This window comes from Pungitius pungitius, chromosome 2, assembly GCF_949316345.1.
Source record: "Pungitius pungitius chromosome 2, fPunPun2.1, whole genome shotgun sequence".
Lineage (NCBI taxonomy): Eukaryota > Metazoa > Chordata > Actinopteri > Perciformes > Gasterosteidae > Pungitius > Pungitius pungitius.
The window spans coordinates 400850-422217 of NC_084901.1; the positions used below are offsets into that span (position 1 = coordinate 400850).

A 21368-nucleotide genomic window follows, 5' to 3' on the forward strand; every position below is an offset into this window, starting at 1 on the left:
ACAAATACGTCCTATGAATACATACGAGTATGTAAATACGTTAATAAAAGTGAATTAATGAATACCTCCTGAGGACCTGGGATGCAACCCTGAGGTTCTCCTCAAACAGCAGAGTATGAATATCGGTTTGTGTTTGTGAAATGAAGAAGACAAAAGGACACGAGGATTCTGTCCAACGTTTAATCCGTTCAGAGCAGCGAGTTCATCTCAGTGCACAAGGCCCAAAAACACCAGCAACCGGGTTTCTGTTCAAACGAGGAGCGGAGCCTGAAGGCAGCACAGGGGGACAGGACAGGACCCTGAAGGCAGCACAGCAGCAGGAACCGGGAGACGAGACTTCCCGAACAAACCAAAGGAAAGGACTTCTTCTCCTCCTTCTTCATTTCAATCCACCACAAAAACAAGTCAACAAACTAAATCCATGGTATATTTATATATATTTATATTTATATATCTAAAGTGCAATATGGTACAAAAATATAGAAGGTCAGCAGCACCTCGGTACATTTACAAAATAAATACACCATTCAGACAAAATAAATTATCGCAAAACAAATCGGACGCAACTGGAGTAAAAAAAAGAAATAAAATAGCATAAAAGATTCAAATCTGTCGCCTCACAGAGTGTCAGAGGAGTTTTTTTGTTTTTATCGTGTTTTATCTATTCTGCTATATTTAGAATATTTACAGGCAATAAATATTTTCCAATTTCTTTCCAAACAATCACGACGTGTGAGTTCAGGAGTCCGAGCCTCCGTAGAGTCCTGCAACACAGAGACATCAGGGCTGTCAATCACTCATTCATCCATTCATGTGCTTGTGAACCAATGTTGGTTTTACTAAAATCTCTCACTTTAGAAAGCGTGTATTTTAGCCTCCCATGTGACCATGTGACCATGTGACCATTGACGTCGTGGGCCACATGATCGCGACCCACCTGCGTCACAGACTGACAGCGTCTTAAAGCGGGGGGAGGCCTCCGCTCCCTCCTTCCTCCTCCTCCTCTTCCTCCTCCCTGCGGCCCGCCGAGCGCGCCCTCCTCTTCCTCTTGTCCCCCTCCCTCCTCCTGCCGGACCTCCCTTTCTTCTTCTTCTTGCCGGGGGCTCTGGGGGCTCCGTCCTTGTAGACCTGGTACTCGTTGGTCTCCTGCGGCAGGTTGGTGCGCCCCCCCCCGACCTCCTCCTCCGGCCCGAAGCCCACGGGGAGGTGCTTGGTGCCCCCGGGGGGTTTGGAGTGCAGGGTGCTGCCGGTGGTGCTGGGGTTGAGGACCGCCCCCCCCGGGAGGTCCCTGACCGCGGCCGTGTGGACCTCGTCCAGGAGCTCCTGCAGCCACATGCGGCGCTTGAAGTCCTGCAGCGTCCGGCCTTTGTCGTGCATCAGCTGGGCGTGAGTGACGGAGCGCCTCCTGCAGGCCACAATCATATTAGACGCATCATCAAAGGGTTTCATTATCAAACACACGTGTTACCAGAGACCTGCTGAGGGCCCGTCCACACGGGGGCGCCCTCTCACCACACGTCATTCATGGCTTCTACGGTCTGAACCTTGTTTGTTCCACAGGGGAGCGGTGTGCACTAAAGGAGTCAACTATTGGAACGCGGACCTTTCATTGAGGGCCGATCAGCTGACCGATTAAATGCAGACGAAGAAGCAGCCGATCGGACCCCGGGCCTGTTTCCCAGGATGCATTGCTCCTCACAGGAGTGAGGGTGTGAGTTTCTGCTGAGTCGTGATAACAGCTGGTGTTCATGTGCACACAGATATTTCCTGTGAGGCCTTTGAAGTCGATCTGTCTCTGATTCTACCTTCAAGGAGGACATTAGACGTCTGTATATGTGTATAAATATACATGTGTACATATACATGGGATGTGATATCAGAGGGATTCACAATGTGCTTCTGATGATCACAAACATCTGGAGAAACAAGGTATAAGAGAAATGTGTTTCTGTTTCTTTCTTTGTTTACTTTGAGTTAAAAAACATCTGCAGACCAGAAGCTTCTCTGAGAGAAGATGTACTGATGAATCCTAACCATCCAGGATCTCTGAAAGCCTCCAAAGAGGTCAGGGGTCACCAGGACCTAAACCAGATCCAGAACCCAGCCGTGGTCTCAGAGGGACTTCATCTGAGAGAAATCTGTCGCGAATCAATTATGTGACTTTCTACAAAACAATGCTTTGTTCGAGGATTTCCAGTCAGGATTTCGAATGCATCACAGCACAGAAACGGCACTGGTGAAAATTACAAATGATCTTCTACTTGCATCGGACCAAGGACTTGTATCTTTTCTTGTATTGCTGGACCTCAGTGCTGCATTTGACACCATCGATCACCGTATCCTGCTGCAGAGACTGGAACACTTGATTGGCATCAAAGGAACTGCACTCAGCTGGTTTAAATCTTATTTATCGGATCGATCCCAGTTTGTGTTTGTGAACGGTGAATCATCGAGGACCACGAATGTTGGTCACGGAGTCCCACAAGGTTCTGTGCTTGGACCGATTCTATTTACCCTGTACATGCTTCCTTTGGGCGACGTTATCAGAAAACACCGCATAAACTTCCATTGTTATGCAGACGATACTCAACTGTATCTATCGATCAAGCCAGAAGACACCAACCAACTTGTTAGACTTCAGGACTGTCTTGGAGACATCAAAACCTGGATGACCTGCAACTTCCTGATGTTAAACTCGGAAAAAACGGAAGTTATCATGATAGGCCCAGAGCGCCTTCGAAGTCAGCTGTCACGTGATACAGTCTCTATGGATGGAATTGCTCTGGTATCCAACAGCACCGTCAGAAATCTTGGAGTTCTCTTCGACCAGGATATGTCCTTCAACTCTCATATAAAGAAGACTTCAAGGACTGCCTTTTTTCATCTACGGAATATATCAAAAATCAGGAACTTCCTGTCTCAAAGTGATGCAGAAAAACTAGTTCATGCATTTGTTACTTCTAGACTGGATTACTGTAATTCTTTGTTATCAGGCTGCTCTTGTAAATCGCTTAAACCTCTCCAACTGATTCAGAATGCTGCAGCACGTGTATTAACAAGAACTAAGAAATGGGATCATATAACTCCTGTATTAACTTCTCTGCACTGGCTTCCTGTTAAATCAAGAATAGAATTTAAGGTACTTCTCCTCACCTACAAGGCACTTGCTGGTGAGGCACCGTCTTATCTTAAAGAGCTTGTTACACCGTATTGTCCTACAAGGCATCTACGCTCCATAGATGCTGGGCTACTTGTGGTTCCTAGAGTTTTAAAAAGTAGGATGGGGGCCAGAGCCTTCAGTTATCAAGCTCCTCTTTTGTGGAACCAGCTTCCACTTTCAGTCCGGGGGGCAGACTCGGTCAGTTCATTTAAGATAAAGCTTAAAACGTTCCTCTTTGATATTGCTTATAGTTAGGGCTGGCTCAGGTTAGCCTGGACCAGCCCTTAGTTAAGCTGCTCTAGGCTTAGACTGCCGGGGGACTTCTTAGGACACACCGAGCCCCTCTCTCACTCTCACTCTCTCCTCCCACAATCATCCATGCTTTATTAATGTACATCACTAATTAAGCTTCTTTCCGGGAGTTTTTTGTGCTTTCTCGCCTAGCAGGTCTCCGTGGATCATAGTTTCGTGCGGACCCCGGTTCTAACTCCTGGCTCATGGCTCTGCTGACACCTGCTGCTGCCATCATCATTACTTTAAATATGATTCATATTACTGTCATCAAAAACCAACATCTTTCTGCTCTCCCTCCCCACAGAAGCCTCTGTGGATGGTGGTTCGATCTGATGGAGGTTGTCCCTGCAGTGGTCCTGCCGTACACCTCTTCTGCTACTTGCAATTACTTGTATCATTTCAGTTAGAGAAATTGAATGTATTGTACATCTTTTACATTGTTGATTCTGTACACATGACATCCATTGCAGTCTGTCCATCCCGGGAGAGGGATCCCTCCTCTGACGTTCTCCCTAAGGTTTCTTCCCTTTTTTCCCCATTGAAGGGTTTTTTTCATATTTTGGGGAGTTTTTCCTGTGCCGATGTGAGGGTTTCGGGACAGAGGATGTTGCATGTGTACAGACTGTAAAGCCCTCTGAGGCAAATTTGTAATTTGCGATTTTGGGCTATACAAAATAAAATGAATTGAATTGAATTGAATCTCCTCTGACAGGGAGGCGTTCAAACACTTCCACGAGTCAACACTTTTTTTCCAGCCTCAGCTCGTCCACCGCGTGTGTGTGTGTGTGTGTGTGCGTGTGCGTGTGTGTGTGCGTGTGCGTGTGTGTGTGTGTGTGTGTGCGTCTGTCTGAGTGTGTGTGTGTGTGCATCTGTCTGAGTGTGTGTGTGTGTGTGTGTGCGTCTGTCTGAGTGTGTGTGTGTGTGCGTCTGTCTGAGTGTGTGTGTGTGTGCATCTGTCTGAGTGTGTGTGTGTGTGTGTGTGTGTGTGCGTCTGTCTGAGTGAGCTGGAAACACATGCAGAAGGAAAGCGCCCTCATGGAGGATCATCTGGAGGAGGGGGGCTCACGTTCGGCTCGGGGCGTCGATGGGTCGTCCGAAGTGAGGAACCGGGGAGCAGAGCAGGAAGACGGAGAAGCACCAGCGCTGGAGGAGCCTCCTGGAGGAGAACATGGTCCTGCAGAGACACAGGGGGGGGCACAACATCAGCATGGAGCTCCTCTGTGAGCACAACCACGCTGGAGCTACAGAGGAGGCTGGAGGAGCAGAGGAGGCTGGAGGAGCAGAGGAGTTAACAGGGAACTTACTTTCCCGCCGCTGCGTCTCACCCAGTCTGAAAAAACTGCTAATTCACTTTTTTTCCTTTTCTCAAACCGTCCCAAAGCAAAGACGGGTCCAGGTGATCACACCTCGCAGGTTCAAAAAGACGTCATCCAGCAGGTCGCTGCCTACGTTCCTCAGGGAGAGCAGAAGAACAAGTCCTCGGGTTAAAGGTGAAGCAGCCGCTCTGCTGCTCTGCTGCAGGTCGATCTGATGGGAACGCTCGCTGCCTGAGGAGGTCAGAGGCGAAGGGGAGGGGGAGGAGTCATCTCCGGGGAGGAGGGGCCTCCATCACGCCTCCCTGCCCACCCACTCAGGCAGAGAAGAAGAGGAGGAGGAGGAGGGAAGGAGAAGAAGAAACGGCAGGAAGGTGGCACTCGAGCAGCACAGGGAGCGGCCCAGGGTCCGATAGCCGGAGGTTCCATCAAGGACGTTAAAGACTAAAGGAAAGCAAACAAGTTTGGGCGCCGCCCAAAGATGATGACAACAGGAACCATGTGACTCATGTGCTGAGGTCACAGCTGGGAGACGTAGGAGGGGTCAATGGTGCCAGAAGGAATGTACGTTTACCCCGATATACACTAAAAGACGAGGAAGATTAAAGAAAAACTACAGGGAAGAAACGTCAGAGAGAAGAAGAGTGAGGGCCCGAGTAGAGGATCCGAGTCCTCTGGGTCGGCCTCCTCACACAATCAGAAACAACCAGAACCATCTCTGAGCAACAAGAACCCAGCGGCTGCCTCGGCCCGTCTCTCATGGCCACATGATGGATGTCACTCACATCCGCCTCCCATCACTCCGTGAAGTGACAAGAAACATGACTTCATGTGAAGGAAGTAAACCAGATCACAAGAGGAACGCGTCGTCATGGTGACGTCACTGATTGGTTTGTTTTGTTCACCGCCGTAAGAAGGATGTAGAAACCTGTCAATCAGCTTTAGACCCCGCCCCAAAGCATCCCCTAATTTATGGTCTATTAGACCCCTGTCAATCACAGTAAGCCCCGCCCTAAAGCATTCCCTCTTTATGGTCTGTTTGACTCTAAATGGACCATCATCCACTAAATGAACATCATGCTGCTTTGAAGAAGACTTGGAACTAGAGACTGAGACCTTTCATAGTGTTTAAATCAACTGAATAAAACACATTTGGACATGTCCTGCTGCTTAAAAGGCTCAACACCTCGGGGGGCTGGTTAATATTTTTTACCCCACGACCCCCCCCCCCCTCCCATGTGCAGCAGAGCGTAATGTGACGCTGGGTTAGGGAGGATTTCTGACAACAGTAATGGCCACTTCTCTCCTGGTGGGGGGGGGGGGGGTACAGATGTTTATCAGGGCTTCCCTTCAGCTAACCGACTCCAGTCCAGCAGCTGAGTCACACCCTGGTTTTCATTATCTCAGACCTTTGGGGGCGGGGCCATCAAGGTCTATTGATCTGAAGGTCACGGCTCTGAAGGTCGCCGGTAGCACAATGAACGCATTATTCGCTGAACACGCCGGCTGCCAGAGTGATGCAACGGAGCTTTCTCAGTGTGCAGAACCTTTCAATGGAGAATCACAGGAGCCCCCCCCCGTCCAAAGGAAATGTGTCTGCAAATGAGTCCGTTTCCTCTTACGAGCTCCTCCAGTGGGAGCAGATTTAGGAACACAAAGTTCCTCCTAGACGCCAGAACTAAAGGAGAAGAAGCCTCCCATGGGAGAGTCCGCACGTAATCAGGTAGAAGAAGGAGAAGAAAGAGGAGGAGAAGAAGGAGAAGAAAGAGGAGGAGAAGAAGGAGAAGAAAGAGGAGGAGGCCTGTTTTCCTGGCACGTCGGAGCCAAAAGCTGTTTCACATTCACAGTAAATTGCAGCTTGTTGGCAGCAACCGACAAACACAAAACAAATGTCCCCCCCACCTTTAAAAACAATCCTCCTCACAAAGGCTGGTTCTGTTAGAAGGACCCCCCCTCCCATTAGTGGTCCTGGTCCTTCCTTCAATCTAAACAATCACCCTGTTAAAAAACAGATGGACCGTATTAATATATATATATATTAATATATATGTAAATAGACCATCATTCACTAAATGAACATCATGCTGCATTGAAGAAGACTTTAAACTAGAGACTGAGACCATAAACTCATGTTTACAATGTTTACTGAGGAAATAAATCAAGAGAGAAGTAGAGTCATTTCCTCATAGACGTCTATGGGAGCAGAGGAGTCTATGAGGAAATGACCTCCTCTGCTCCCATAGACGTCTATGAGGAAATGACTCTACTTCTCTCTTGATTTATTCCCTCAGTAAACATTGTAAACATGAGTTTATGGTCTCAGTCTCTAGTTTCAAGTCTTCTTCAACACATGATTGAAGACACGTGGTGTTAAATGCAGATAAAACTCTGCACACCGAATGTTAGCTTAGCACAAAACTACGGCCCCGAATGATCAGCAGCGTCTTCTGCAGACTTCTATAGATGTGTGTTCTATAATCCTGTCGTCCGTTTCCGTGGCGATCGAGTTCCTGCACTCAATAGACCTTTTTCACAACTTCCGTATTTGTTACCGGAAATACGCAATCGTTGTGGTGATCTTCTTCCGGTCGGGGCAACGTTAAACAAATGGCGCAAGCAAAGAGAAAAGTTTATTGTAGCGAAAGCAGCCAAATCTGTCTTTTCATTCCTTCCCTGTTGATGGTGATGTTTGATGAACATGTATTCAGGCTATCCGCCATGAAGGACCAAACTTTAGTATTAAAAGGGGAGCACTCATATCTATGGGAGCACTTTACCTCAGATGACTACGTTTTAGGGATCGCTGTTTGCTGCATGAAACCAGAGGCTGTCCCTCGTCCCTTGGTGTCAAACTCATTTCAGGTTTGGGCCAGATACTTCCCGCTTCGAGCCAACGGCTGACGGGGGGGTGGCGCTGGCGATCCGACCGCCGAACAGTACGGCCGACGGCCCGCTGACGGCGAGAAGCCGGACGAGTTTGACATATGAGCTCTAGTCTTTTTCCTTGAAACGATTTCACCCCCAAAGGACAAACGGATTTGTTTAAGCGGTGCCAGAAACGGAAGCTACATCCATTCTAAGTGGACACGCTAATGATTTGTCCTTCTAGTTAACAGTTCAGTAGCTAACAGTTAGCCTGATCGCTAATCACTTGAGTAAACTTGATACTGATGGACAAATTTATGTGTACCATTTATTTACTTTGTTCTTTTTGTGACGGAGTTTTCCTCCACGAGTCGTGCAACGTCAGCAAATGTGATTGTAGGTAAATCTTTGAGCAAAGTTGTGAAGACTCCATTTTCTCCTGATGTGTTGACCCTTGACAGGAAGTTCACTTCCACATTGATTACGCATTTCCGGTTTTTGTCTATGATGAAGTTGATGAGCTTTTAAAGAAGGAGGCTCTGGAGATCGTAGCTTCCTCAGCGAGTTTAGCTCGTTAGCGAAAAAACACTGAGAGGTAGCTGCTAACGTGTGAAACCACGGCACATTTTAGAATAATAGTAACACAAAAATACAAATATGAAAATACATTTACTGCTCTTATGCTAAATTACAGCTTACAGGTGTTTGTTAGCACTGGGAGTCAACCCAAAGCTAAAAGACAACTACAATTACTTCATGTTTCTCTACCAACACTTTCTCATGCTAACAGCAGCTAGAAATGTGATGAATTATCATTGATGGTGTTCGTGGTTTTCTGCTCACAGAGAAATGTTTAATCACATTAAAATCTACGACCTGTTTATCAGACATTACTATTTTGAATTAGTTTCTGTCTTTTTTGGAGTAGATATAGAGAGAAAAAAGCAAAGTCGAGCATCAAGATTATTAAAACATCACAATGATATATATATATATATATGTATATATATATATATATTCCACGAGGCACATGGCACAGCCGGGATTTGCGCCGCCAACCTTGCGGCTCTCAGCGCATCGCACTACTCCATGCGCATCGCACTACTCCATGCGCATCGCACTACTCCATGCGCATCGCACTACTCCATGCGCATCGCACTACTCCATGCGCATCGCACTACTCCATGCGCATCACACTACTCCATGCGCATCGCACTACTCCATGCGCATCACACTACTCCATGCGCATCACACTACTCCATGCGCATCGCACTACTCCATGCGCAACAAGAACAAGAAAGTTCTGCAATAATCTTAATTTTTTTCTTATATTTCCATGATTAAAATATAAACTTTCAATACAACACAACAACAATTAGTATTTTATAAAAATACATATTTAATATGTATATAATAGGATGTCAAATAAAATGTCTGAATATTTTAAATATTTAAATATATTTTGATGAGGTTAAAATATGTATTTAGGATAAAATTACAATTTAAAAAGAAAATGTCCCAATATTTACAGAGTGAACTCCAGATTTGAAATATAATACGGTCTGTTGTCCTAACACGCAATGAATGAATGAATAAATCCCTCAATAAACGAAGGAAATGATTAATGACTGAAAGAATGAATGAATAACTGAAGGAATAACTGAATGAATGCAGTCACCTGTATCAGAGTTCCTGGTCTTCTCCTGGCTTGAATGAATGAATCCTGAAGATCAAGACAACAGGCGCTTCCTCTGGTTTCCACGGCAACCTCTCCTCTGGAGAGAAGAAGTTCTCTTCACTCTGTCATGAAGGTTGGAGCGGCTTTATAAACAAAGCTCTTCCCTCCTGATGACATCACAGGGTGGTCATCAGCGTCACCACCACCATCCCCATCATCATCAGAGCCGATGGAGCTGCATGTAGTTGGGTGGATGAACTTACTCACTACGCTGGCTCCTCCCACTTCCTCCTCCATGGGTTAGCCTTCAGAGGACACGTGTTCGGCTCCTCGTGGTCTTGGGTTCTGTGGACGGTGGATTCGCTGCTTTTCAGACGTCGTGGTTCATCCCGTCGCCGTGGGAACCGTTGTGTCGATACGTCACGGAGGCTTCAACCTCCCCAGACTTTACTTGGGCACATTAATGTGATCATTTAAAAGCCCATTGTGAAAACAAGGGTTGTGTTTTTGTCCTGGTTTGGTTCTACCGTATGAAGCGACCCCCCCCCCCCCCCCCCCCCGGTCCCTCCCTTGCTGCAGACGGGTGACTCGGGAGCAGAGAAGAAGAAAAAACCTCACCAAAACATGGTAGTAGTGGTTTTGTTGGTCACGCCTGCGTAGCATCGCTGCTAATCTCTCCGACACGGAGGCAGCGCTCCGGCTCTGCAGCCCGCCATGTGGTCTGAGGTCTCTATGTTTAGGCTGGTGGTTTGTGGGGGGGGGGGGGGGGCGTTGTGGGGTCACACGACTCCTACGAGGACCGAGTGGAAGCACAGACATTCCTACACAGCAGAACTTAAATGTCCCTGAAAAGAAGGCCTGAAAGCACCTGGAACCTGAGACGTCTGGTCCCAGATCAGCTGATGGAGCGCCGTGGACGCCTCATTGGTCAGTTTCACTTTGTTAAAGAGTGAATATCTCTGTGACGTCACTACGATAAAGTGACATCATTATTACATATCGTTGGCTTTTTGAGTGTAATTTATATGATATACTGTCAATAAGAAGCTCCGTGGTCACCTTGATGACCTCCTGGGTTTGAGCTGATGAGTTTTACCCTGAAGTTTGGTCCTCTGGCCGTCGCCATCTTGGTTTTTAAGGCCGTCACCATCAAGTCAAACTTGAGTGCAGAACTTTTAGGCCTAAAATCTTCCAGTTTACGTTAACAAAGTGAAAAACACAAACGACTTAAGAGATCGTAAATCAGCATGGAAGAGACCTGTCAATCACGGCATAGCCCCGCCCTAAAGCATCCCCTGCTGCATGGTCTGTTTGACTCTCCACGGACCATCATTCACTAAACGAATAGAGTCCATAAACTCACGTGTACAACCTTTACTGAGCGAATAAGTAATACAAATAAAAGTATTTGTTACATTGAAAAAACATTTTCATAAAATGTGCTGTCTGTGAAGACTCCAAATAAAATCCACTTGAACCCCCATAAAGACTCGCCTGAGGATCCTCAGCAGGAAGATCTAAAAAAGCACAACAACCAACAAGCTTTTTATTGCTTCCTTTATTATTCCATATTGTTTCTTACTTGCTCTGTAGATAAAGTTTATTAATAGACAGAACTGCGCATTGACTCATGCAACGACTTGTTCACGATGAAGGTCTTTAATCTCTAAATATCATCTGGAGTGAAAGGTATTGTGACGCAATAATGTGCATCATATATTATTTTATTAGTCATCAATGAACCCAAATTAAATTAGTTCAGCAGATTAAATGTTCCTCCAACGTCTGCTGCCGTTAACATCAGAGCGGCTAAAGATAGAAGCTAACGAGATGCCGCTGCGGTTCCTTCTGCTTCCACAAGCTCGCCCAGCTGTTCTTCTCCAGTAAAAAGCAGCGGCCCACGAAACGGCGTAAAGCGTCTCCACATGTGAAGAGACCAGCGCCTCCTCTGAAGCTCGTCTGAAGACTTCTGAAGAGCAGATGTGTTTATGGTACAATGTCGAGACCCCACGGAAGGTACAACCAGTCCTGGGAGAGAGGACGTTGTCTCTTTCTGGGCCGATGGTACAGAGCCATTTCGTAGTCGCCATCTTGTTTTTTTAGGTGCTACCGACGAACAGGAAGTGGCTGTATTTAGACTGAGGAGATGTGACGTGGAGAGTTCCCTCCCCCCTCTATCCACTCTATCCAAGCATCAGACGTGGGGAGACAGGGCCTTCTTTAACGCCCCCCCCCCCCCCCCACGAAACTCTCCCTGTTAATTTAAATCTGCTTTTAACCCACAATGCTTGTTAGCTTTGTTTTGTTCTTTAATGTCATGTCATCTCTCATATTGTTTGTTTTTCTTACAAATTGTATTATTATTATTAAACGAGCAATCCACCGGGTCACAACTGCAGACTGAGCCGGATTCAGAGCGTTTTTACAGGAGATGTGTGAGTGGAACATAACTTCTCATCGACATGCCCATCCTCCTTCCATATCCACAGTTAACTCGTGACGGGCTCTTCTCGCCCACCAGATCGGTAATTCCAGCCGGGATCAACAGCCACAGCCGTGTTCTTCCAAGCAAGGAAGCAAGGAGCCGAGGAGGCGAGGAGGCGTATCCCTAGGAGTCAGCTTGAGAGGAGAGTCTGAGGCAGCAGAAGAAGAGGGCCAGCAGATGAACGTGTTGCCGTGGAGACGTCTACTGGCTTCACTTCAAGCGTCGTCAATTTCTAAGTTTACTTTCCGCCGCACGAAGCAAATCAGAAAAGCTCTGTCTGCTATAAATAGCTGTTAGAATACTGCAGCTAATAAGAGAGCAACAAGAATGTGAGTGTGTGAGGCCTCCAAGTTTCCATGTGATGTGATCCGAACGCAGCGGCTGGTTCATCAACACGGCGACAGCGTTTTAAGATGTATTATACACAGTAATAAAGTACTAGTCAGTCTCTACTTAAGTACTTGCTAGTCTATACCTGCATACTTGATAGTCCATACCTGCATACTTGCTAGTCTATACCTGCATACTTGCTAGTCTATACCTGCATACTTGCTAGTCTATACCTGCATACTTGCTAGTCTATACCTGCATACTTGCTAGTCCATACCTGCATACTTGCTAGTCTATACCTGCATACTTGCTAGTCCATACCTGCATACTTGCTAGTCTATACCTGCATACTTGCTAGTCTATACCTGCATACTTGCTAGTCTATACCTGCATACTTGCTAGTCCATACCTGCATACTTGCTAGTCTATACCTGCATACTTGCTAGTCTATACCTGCATACTTGCTAGTCTATACCTGCATACTTGATAGTCTATACCTGCGTTAACCCAGTGGTGGCCCATATTCCAGCCCGGGTGCTGCCCCAGAGGCGGGCCTCCTGTGATGTAACGACGAGGGTTAATCCCTGGAGCTGATTGGATAATACTATAATAACACAGCAGACTGAGGAGCACCGCAGTCAGACTGATCCCAGCTCTGTGGTCTCGTCTCCTGTGACGCAGAAGTCTTTGTCTCTGGAGCTCCGCCAGTCCAACACACGTCCAGAGATAGAAACAGATTCTATTATGGGAGTGCTGAAGGTTTCACTGTCAGGGTTTCCAAACATTTAAAGAGTGTAGAGTGACGACAGGACAGATTAGTCGTCATCTTTACGTGTGGTTTGTGTTTATAGCTCGTTCTCCAGCTCCAAAGTGGAGAACCACAGCCTGGTTTGAGTTACACATGTTCAGCAGCAGTGTGAATTTACGGTATTTATAGGTCAACGTTTCACGTTCAAGGGTCAAACCAACCTCCAGTTCTTTATAGTGAGGTCAAAGCTTCATGAGTTAAAGCGTCATTCTGTGTAGTGACCAGCAGGGGGCGACTCCTCTGCTCCCATAGACGTCTATGAGGAAATGACTCTACTTCTGTGTAGTGACCAGCAGGGGGCGACTCCTCTGCTCCCATAGACGTCTATGAGGAAATGACTCTACTTCTGTGTAGTGACCAGCAGGGGGCGACTCCTCTGCTCCCATAGACGTCTATGAGGAAATGACTCTACTTCTGTGTAGTGACCAGCAGGGGGCGACTCCTCTGCTCCCATAGACGTCTATGAGGAAATGACTCTACTTCTGTGTAGTGACCAGCAGGGGGCGACTCCTCTGCTCCCATAGACGTTTATGAGGAAATGACTCTACTTCTGTGTAGTGACCAGCAGGGGGCGACTCCTCTGCTCCCATAGACGTCTATGAGGAAATGACTCTACTTCTGTGTAGTGACCAGCAGGGGGCGACTCCTCTGCTCCCATAGACGTCTATGAGGAAATGACTCTACTTCTGTGTAGTGACCAGCAGGGGGCGACTCCTCTGCTCCCATAGACGTCTATGAGGAAATGACTCTACTTCTGTGTAGTGACCAGCAGGGGGCGACTCCTCTGCTCCCATAGACGTCTATGAGGAAATGACTCTACTTCTGTGTAGTGACCAGCAGGGGGCGACTCCTCTGCTCCCATAGACGTCTATGAGGAAATGACTCTACTTCTGTGTAGTGACCAGCAGGGGGCGACTCCTCTGCTCCCATAGATGTCTATGAGGAAATGACTCTACTTCTGTGTAGTGACCAGCAGGGGGCGACTCCTCTGCTCCCATAGACGTCTATGAGGAAATGACTCTACTTCTGTGTAGTGACCAGCAGGGGGCGACTCCTCTGCTCCCATAGACGTCTATGAGGAAATGACTCTACTTCTGTGTAGTGACCAGCAGGGGGCGACTCCTCTGCTCCCATAGACGTCTATGAGGAAATGACTCTACTTCTGTGTAGTGACCAGCAGGGGGCGACTCCTCTGCTCCCATAGACGTCTATGAGGAAATGACTCTACTTCTGTGTAGTGACCAGCAGGGGGCGACTCCTCTGCTCCCATAGACGTCTATGAGGAAATGACTCTACTTCTGTGTAGTGACCAGCAGGGGGCGACTCCTCTGCTCCCATAGACGTTTATGAGGAAATGACTCTACTTCTGTGTAGTGACCAGCAGGGGGCGACTCCTCTGCTCCCATAGACGTCTATGAGGAAATGACTCTACTTCTGTGTAGTGACCAGCAGGGGGCGACTCCTCTGCTCCCATAGACGTCTATGAGGAAATGACTCTACTTCTGTGTAGTGACCAGCAGGGGGCGACTCCTCTGCTCCCATAGACGTCTATGAGGAAATGACTCTACTTCTGTGTAGTGACCAGCAGGGGGCGACTCCTCTGCTCCCATAGACGTCTATGAGGAAATGACTCTACTTCTGTGTAGTGACCAGCAGGGGGCGACTCCTCTGCTCCCATAGACGTCTATGAGGAAATGACTCTACTTCTGTGTAGTGACCAGCAGGGGGCGACTCCTCTGCTCCCATAGATGTCTATGAGGAAATGACTCTACTTCTGTGTAGTGACCAGCAGGGGGCGACTCCTCTGCTCCCATAGACGTCTATGAGGAAATGACTCTACTTCTGTGTAGTGACCAGCAGGGGGCGACTCCTCTGCTCCCATAGACGTCTATGAGGAAATGACTCTACTTCTGTGTAGTGACCAGCAGGGGGCGACTCCTCTGCTCCCATAGACGTCTATGAGGAAATGACTCTACTTCTGTGTAGTGACCAGCAGGGGGCGACTCCTCTGCTCCCATAGACGTCTATGAGGAAATGACTCTACTTCTGTGTAGTGACCAGCAGGGGGCGACTCCTCTGCTCCCATAGACGTCTATGAGGAAATGACTCTACTTCTGTGTAGTGACCAGCAGGGGGCGACTCCTCTGCTCCCATAGACGTCTATGAGGAAATGACTCTACTTCTGTGTAGTGACCAGCAGGGGGCGACTCCTCTGCTCCCATAGACGTCTATGAGGAAATGACTCTACTTCTGTGTAGTGACCAGCAGGGGGCGACTCCTCTGCTCCCATAGACGTTTATGAGGAAATGACTCTACTTCTGTGTAGTGACCAGCAGGGGGCGACTCCTCTGCTCCCATAGACGTCTATGAGGAAATGACTCTACTTCTGTGTAGTGACCAGCAGGGGGCGACTCCTCTGCTCCCATAGACGTCTATGAGGAAATGACTCTACTTCTGTGTAGTGACCAGCAGGGGGCGACTCCTCTGCTCCCATAGACGTCTATGAGGAAATGACTCTACTTCTGTGTAGTGACCAGCAGGGGGCGACTCCTCTGCTCCCATAGACGTCTATGAGGAAATGACTCTACTTCTGTGTAGTGACCAGCAGGGGGCGACTCCTCTGCTCCCATAGACGTCTATGAGGAAATGACTCTACTTCTGTGTAGTGACCAGCAGGGGGCGACTCCTCTGCTCCCATAGATGTCTATGAGGAAATGACTCTACTTCTGTGTAGTGACCAGCAGGGGGCGACTCCTCTGCTCCCATAGACGTCTATGAGGAAATGACTCTACTTCTGTGTAGTGACCAGCAGGGGGCGACTCCTCTGCTCCCATAGACGTCTATGAGGAAATCTCTAGTTTCTAGTCTTCTTCAATGCAGCATGATGTTCATTTAGTGGATGATGAGTGAAACAGACTTGATTGATGCATTCATGTGTTTGTTATCTGTACCAAGCAAGTTTCATCTTGACTAACTAATTATTTGATTCAATAGTTATTTGTGTTTGTATCGTTAATCTCAATGTGGTGCATGAACCAGATGAAGCATATTCCCCTCTGAGATTAACCACTGAAGAGAAAAGCATCGTTGTGTAAAATGGGGATAAAAATATGGTCAGATTACGTGCTGCTCCACTGGTTCTTCTAATTACCCAGAGTCCTTTGTGCCTCATGTGGTTCACATGTTCTCACAGGCCACTTTGTGCCCAACACGTTTCTTTTTAGTGTTTAAAACAGTAAAAGTGGTGGATGAATATAACTTCAAATTAAATCTGAAGAGACTTATTAATAGAACACGTTGAGTTGTTATTGACAGCCGGCTGCTTGTATTCGTATTATTAGTTTTAAAGTTGAGTATAATTGGAGTCGTAGACGGAGAGTCCTTCCTCCGGGTCTATTTGTGTCCTTCCATCGATCACTACGAGACAAATCGCCGGAGGGAGAAGACTAAATGAGTCGTAGCCGGGGGCTGAACCAGCTCCCCCTCACAATGAGGACATTGTCGTGTCGCTGAAGGTGGGCTCCACCCCCCCCCGGCTGATGGTTCTACTCCATCATAACTGCCATAATGTTATCCTAACATGGCGGCTGTAAAGCTCTGGTTTATTTGTCCTTGGTGATGAATACGAATCAAGCGCCCCCTCTGTGCTGAAGGTAAGGAGTGGACCCATGGGTTGGTTGACGTGCAGCCACGTGCTGAGTGGACCTTAATTGACTGAGTGAACATCACGCTGGGCTGAAGAAGATCTGGAACTGGTCTCCTGGATGAAAGTCCTGTGTTTGTTCTCCTGAGCTTTGGTTTCACTTTGAGTGTCAGAGGCCTGTTTTATTGACTCTGGTTCCTGAAGCCTCAGCGTGGTCACAGCCGACAAAACACGCCGAGCTGCCAACAACCACAGAGGGGGGGGGCGGGGGGGCGGGGGGGGTTCCACTGGCTGCTAAATAAATCTGCTCTTTCTGGTTGTGGGGCAGCAGTGATGTCACCTTGGAGCGAGTCACACAGAGAGCTCAGACGCTCCCATTGGCCGGCGGCGGCGTGGGTGGTTGTTTACATCACAGTGGCCTTCTTCTGCTGCTTCTCCTTCTTCTCCTCCTACTTCTCCTTCTCCTCCTTCCTCCTCTACCTTTTCCTCACCTACATTTTCTACAATCCAGTTCTCCGGAAGTGGAAGGAATCTCCCATTGTTTTGTTTCTGTAGAACCACGAGAACCTTAAAGTGTCTTTTATTCTTCGTCTTCGGAGCATCTGTCCTGGCGTGACGACCTGGACTTCCTGTTGATCATCAGATGATCGGTCAAAGGTGAGGCAGCTGGTTAACATTTAGGAGATGATGTCATCGCTGGTTCTTTAGTTGTCGTTTAATGAACTTGAGAGTTGGGGGGGGGCACTGGATCATCTGAGGTTAATCTCCTCATCTTCAACGGCTGGATCCTCCCGGCGTCCTAATGGAGCGAGCTCTGATCTTTAAGTGGACAGACAGCCGGAGCGTCATGGAGGACGTGGCTCGTTAGTTGAAAGACGCCAGAGACACACTTTGAGTCTGTCCCCAAAAAGCTTGACGAGCTATCACGTGTGTGTGTGTGTTTGTGTGTGTGTGTGTGTGTGTGTGTTTGTGTGTGTGTGTGTGTGTGTGTGTGTGTGTGTGTGTGTGTGTGTGTGTATTTGTGTGTGTGTGTGTGTGTATTTGGGGTCTCCACCCGCCTGGTGACGCCTTTAGTTCCTGAAGGTTCCTCACTGATGATGTCATCAATAGACCATCACGTCCTCTTTAACCCTTTACACAGAGCACTAATATATTACTGTAAAGTACCCAGTACTTACAGTCCTCAAATATTACAAAGGAGTACCCACATACTTTTTTTAAAATATTATGTTTGTACATTGTCAGGAGCTATCTGGATTTTGAATTTCCCCTCGGGGATCAATAAAGTACTTCTATTCTATACTACTACAGAATACCCAGATACCACTACAGAGTGCACACATACTAGTACAGTGTACTCAGATACTACTGCAGAGTACACACATACTAGTACAGTGTACTCAGATACTACTGCAGAGTACACACATACTAGTACAGAGTACACACATACTACTACAGTCTACTCAGATACTACTGCAGAGTACACACATACTAGTACAGAGTACACACATACTAGTACAGAGTACACACATACTACTACAGTGTACTCAGATACTACTGCAGAGTACTCAGATACTACTGCAGAGTACACACATACTAGTACAGAGTACTCAGATACTACTGCAGAGTACACACATAGTACTACAGAGTACTCAGATACTACTGCAGAGTACACACATACTACTACAGAGTACTCAGATACTACTCAGGGAGGAGAACATAGATTTCTTTCTCTGACTCAACCCGGTGAAACGCCTCGTCTCATTAAGAGCTCCTTGATCCCGTCCTCCAGTAATGCTTCCCAGAGCTCTGGAGACGTGTCAGGGCCCACACACACACACACACACACACACACACACACATACACACACACACACACACACACACACACATTCCTGAAGGAGAAGCTAACACACACACACGCTTGTTTTATCTTTAAAGGAAACTTAAACGCCTCAGATTCTACTGTCTCTGTCTGTCTGTCTGTCTGTCTGTCTCCCTTTGTCTGTCTGTCTCTGTCTATCCAACATCTCAGAATGAGAAGTACTTGCTGCACAACCCTTAGTTCATAGTTTCATGGATACTGACATACAACAACTGTCATGAGGTTTCAAAATAATGAGATCCGTTTACACCAATCAGAGTAGATCATAAACCAACGGGATCATTATGTGTGGATGTAACATCTGATCATCATTCTCTATCAGACGCTGCTTCTACGGCCCATCGTTCCACTTCTTCACACCATGCTGCTAGAATAATGCTTGTAATTTCTTCCAATTCGTCCAACTCGTTACTGATGATTGATTTCACATTGTGGTACGAGCATATAAAGCACTGAGTGGCCAGCAGGACAAGAAGGTCACAACAGAGGAGAACTACAAAAGACAAGCACTTCTGAGAGGTGATCAGATGACATCTAACATCAATCGTGGCATGACAACGACTGTCTGAAGCTACAATGATTCCACCAAACCTCAGGAGATCGATCATCAGAACGTTCAGTCTTCAAGTCTTCAGCATGGACTGAACATTCGGCTCTTCTCAATGGTCAAATGACTGTATCCTGCATCTCAATTGGACCACATAGTGGTTGAGGTGACTAAAAGTGTTTCTACTGTTATGGTTCCTGCAGAATTGAGACGAGGCCAAACACTGGAGGGAGAGGCAGAGGTTTGACTGACCAACGAGAGCAGGCGGTGGTCGATTTGGTTTGGGCCAGAAATTATATTCGCCTTCGATGATGTTTTTAACAATGTGGAAACAAAGATTTATTGCACGAGTTCTAAAAAGGCACCAGGTGTCTGTAAAACAACGATTCCGTGTGCCATTTGGAAGGAACGCAGATGGCTGTTGTGAACAATTCGGCAAAGATTCTACGTCGTTGTAATCTGTAAATCTCTTTCCAAAATGTTTTTGAAGAGGGTAATGGAGCTGGATGCTGATGACAACCATCACAAATGGATATATTTGGATGAGGCTTCAATCTGGTCCAAGACACGGGGGGAGGGAGGATTTTCATTGGCCAGCGGACAACAGTCCAAGTACCTGGACAACGTGTGGCCAACGTCCCCATGTGTGCATCTACGTATGAAGGTGGTGGGACACAGGGCTCTCATTGGCTCATATGATGCAGCTGGATCAGGTCTGTAGAGGTGATGGTGTAGAGGTGATGGTGTAGAGGTGATGGTGTAGAGGTGATGGTGTAGAGGTGATGGTGTAGAGGTGATGGTGTGGCCTATGTCATTGTGTGGGACAATGTTCAGTTGCATCATGCTCAAATGGTGCAAGCAGGGTTTCAGGCCCATGCACAATGTACCAGCCTGTCTTTGCCTCCGTCCTCTCCTTCACCTGATTGAGGAGTTCTTCTCCTCATGGAGGTGGAAGGTGTACGATAGGTGCCCTCACCAACCAGTAACCCTTCTCCAGGCCTGGATTCATCCTGTGGTTTGGCTGATGAAAACATCCATTGTGATTGAGATCTGGAGGCCACAGCAGTAGGACCAGGATGCTAATCAAACCCTTTTCCTCCCAGGTGCGGAACGCTGTGTTACAGGCCAAGACTGTTGGGAGTTTTGTATCTAGAGTTTTGAAAAATGACAAGGTTCTGAAAATAGTGATGTGTAAAAAAAATGTATAATTAATTCTCATTGTTCTTATTGAATTATCTTATTACATTATTGTTCTCGTAATTAGTTCACTTTATTTTGTATAGCCCAAAATCGCAAATTACAAATTGGGCTCAGAGGGCTTTACAGTCTGTACACATGCAACACCCCCCGCCCGAAACCCTCACATCGGCACAGGAACAACTCCCCAAAATATGAAAAAACCCTTAGATAACCGAATTAGTATAATCATCAGTCTTATTGTGTGAAGTTTAAAGGAGAAAAAACTGATTAAAGGTTCTAGCTCAGACCAGAGGGACGTATGAATATATCATTGTCTAAATGTATGAATATATTAATTTAGAGATATATAAATTTATGAATGTATGAACACATGAATAACGTGGTTAACAAGGTCGTGACAAACATGTAAACAAACCCTTTGAATTCCTCATCGTGCCCCCAGTCCGACCTGCAGGCTTTGTGTCCTCCTTAAGGAATCATATCTTCAGACCACAAGTCTGTCCCCACAGGAAGAAACCACGATAAGGAGGACGTGTCCTCCCACATACTGCAGTACTACAACAAACAAGAAATACTCCAATGCAACTACCAAAGGGCAGAACATGTACTAAAGCAGAAGTTGTCTAGAGGAGGATACTAGTGACATGTTGTATTTTACTAAAGTAGGAGTTAAATACTGTGAATTTACAGGAGAATGTTGTATTTTACTAAAGTAGAACCCTGAGCCTTCCTGGTTCAGGTGAACAATGTGTACTTTGCAAACACACCCGAAAGTGGACATACTTTCTACCTATCGGGTGCAAATATTGATCTTCCTACATCACCATGGAGACAAAACACTAACAAGAAGTATCAGGGCTGTTGAGGAGCGGAAAAGAAATAATGTGTTGGTTGGTTTTAGTTTCTTTTATCCTTTTTCTCAAGAGACACTTTGAGACTCTCAGCTACATCAGAGGCTAACGATGCGCTAACAGGAGCTAGCACCAAACCGTGGATCCATCCCCCACAAGTAAGGGGCGCTGTTTGTAAAATGTCGCACATTCTAAAATCCTGCGCAGTTTTGGTCCATTTAGCATTAAATAATATGTCACTTTTTCAAAAATTTAGAGAATTTCATGTAAATACATGCAATAACTTTTCCAAGGATGTTTGACAGTAAT

General features: G+C 46.8%; 1 protein-coding gene across 2 annotated transcripts; it reads right to left on the reverse strand.

Annotated features, from left to right (window-relative positions):
• Positions 1 to 176: 176 nt before the first annotated feature.
• Positions 177 to 9415, reverse strand: pthlha (parathyroid hormone-like hormone a). Of its 2 annotated transcripts, none has more exons than XM_037459665.2 (4): positions 9311 to 9415; positions 4521 to 4628; positions 938 to 1405; positions 177 to 764 (listed from the first exon to the last, which is right to left on the reverse strand). In XM_037459665.2, exons 2-3 carry the CDS (start codon positions 4622 to 4624, stop codon positions 961 to 963), a joined length of 549 nt encoding a protein of 182 aa, XP_037315562.1. In that variant the 5' UTR covers positions 4625 to 4628; positions 9311 to 9415; the 3' UTR covers positions 177 to 764; positions 938 to 960. The 2 variants fall into 2 exon arrangements, with proteins under 2 accessions (XP_037315562.1, XP_037315561.1); XM_037459664.2 differs by lacking the exon at positions 9311 to 9415 and adding an exon at positions 4759 to 5114.
• Between the last annotated feature and the right edge of the window lie 11953 nt (positions 9416 to 21368).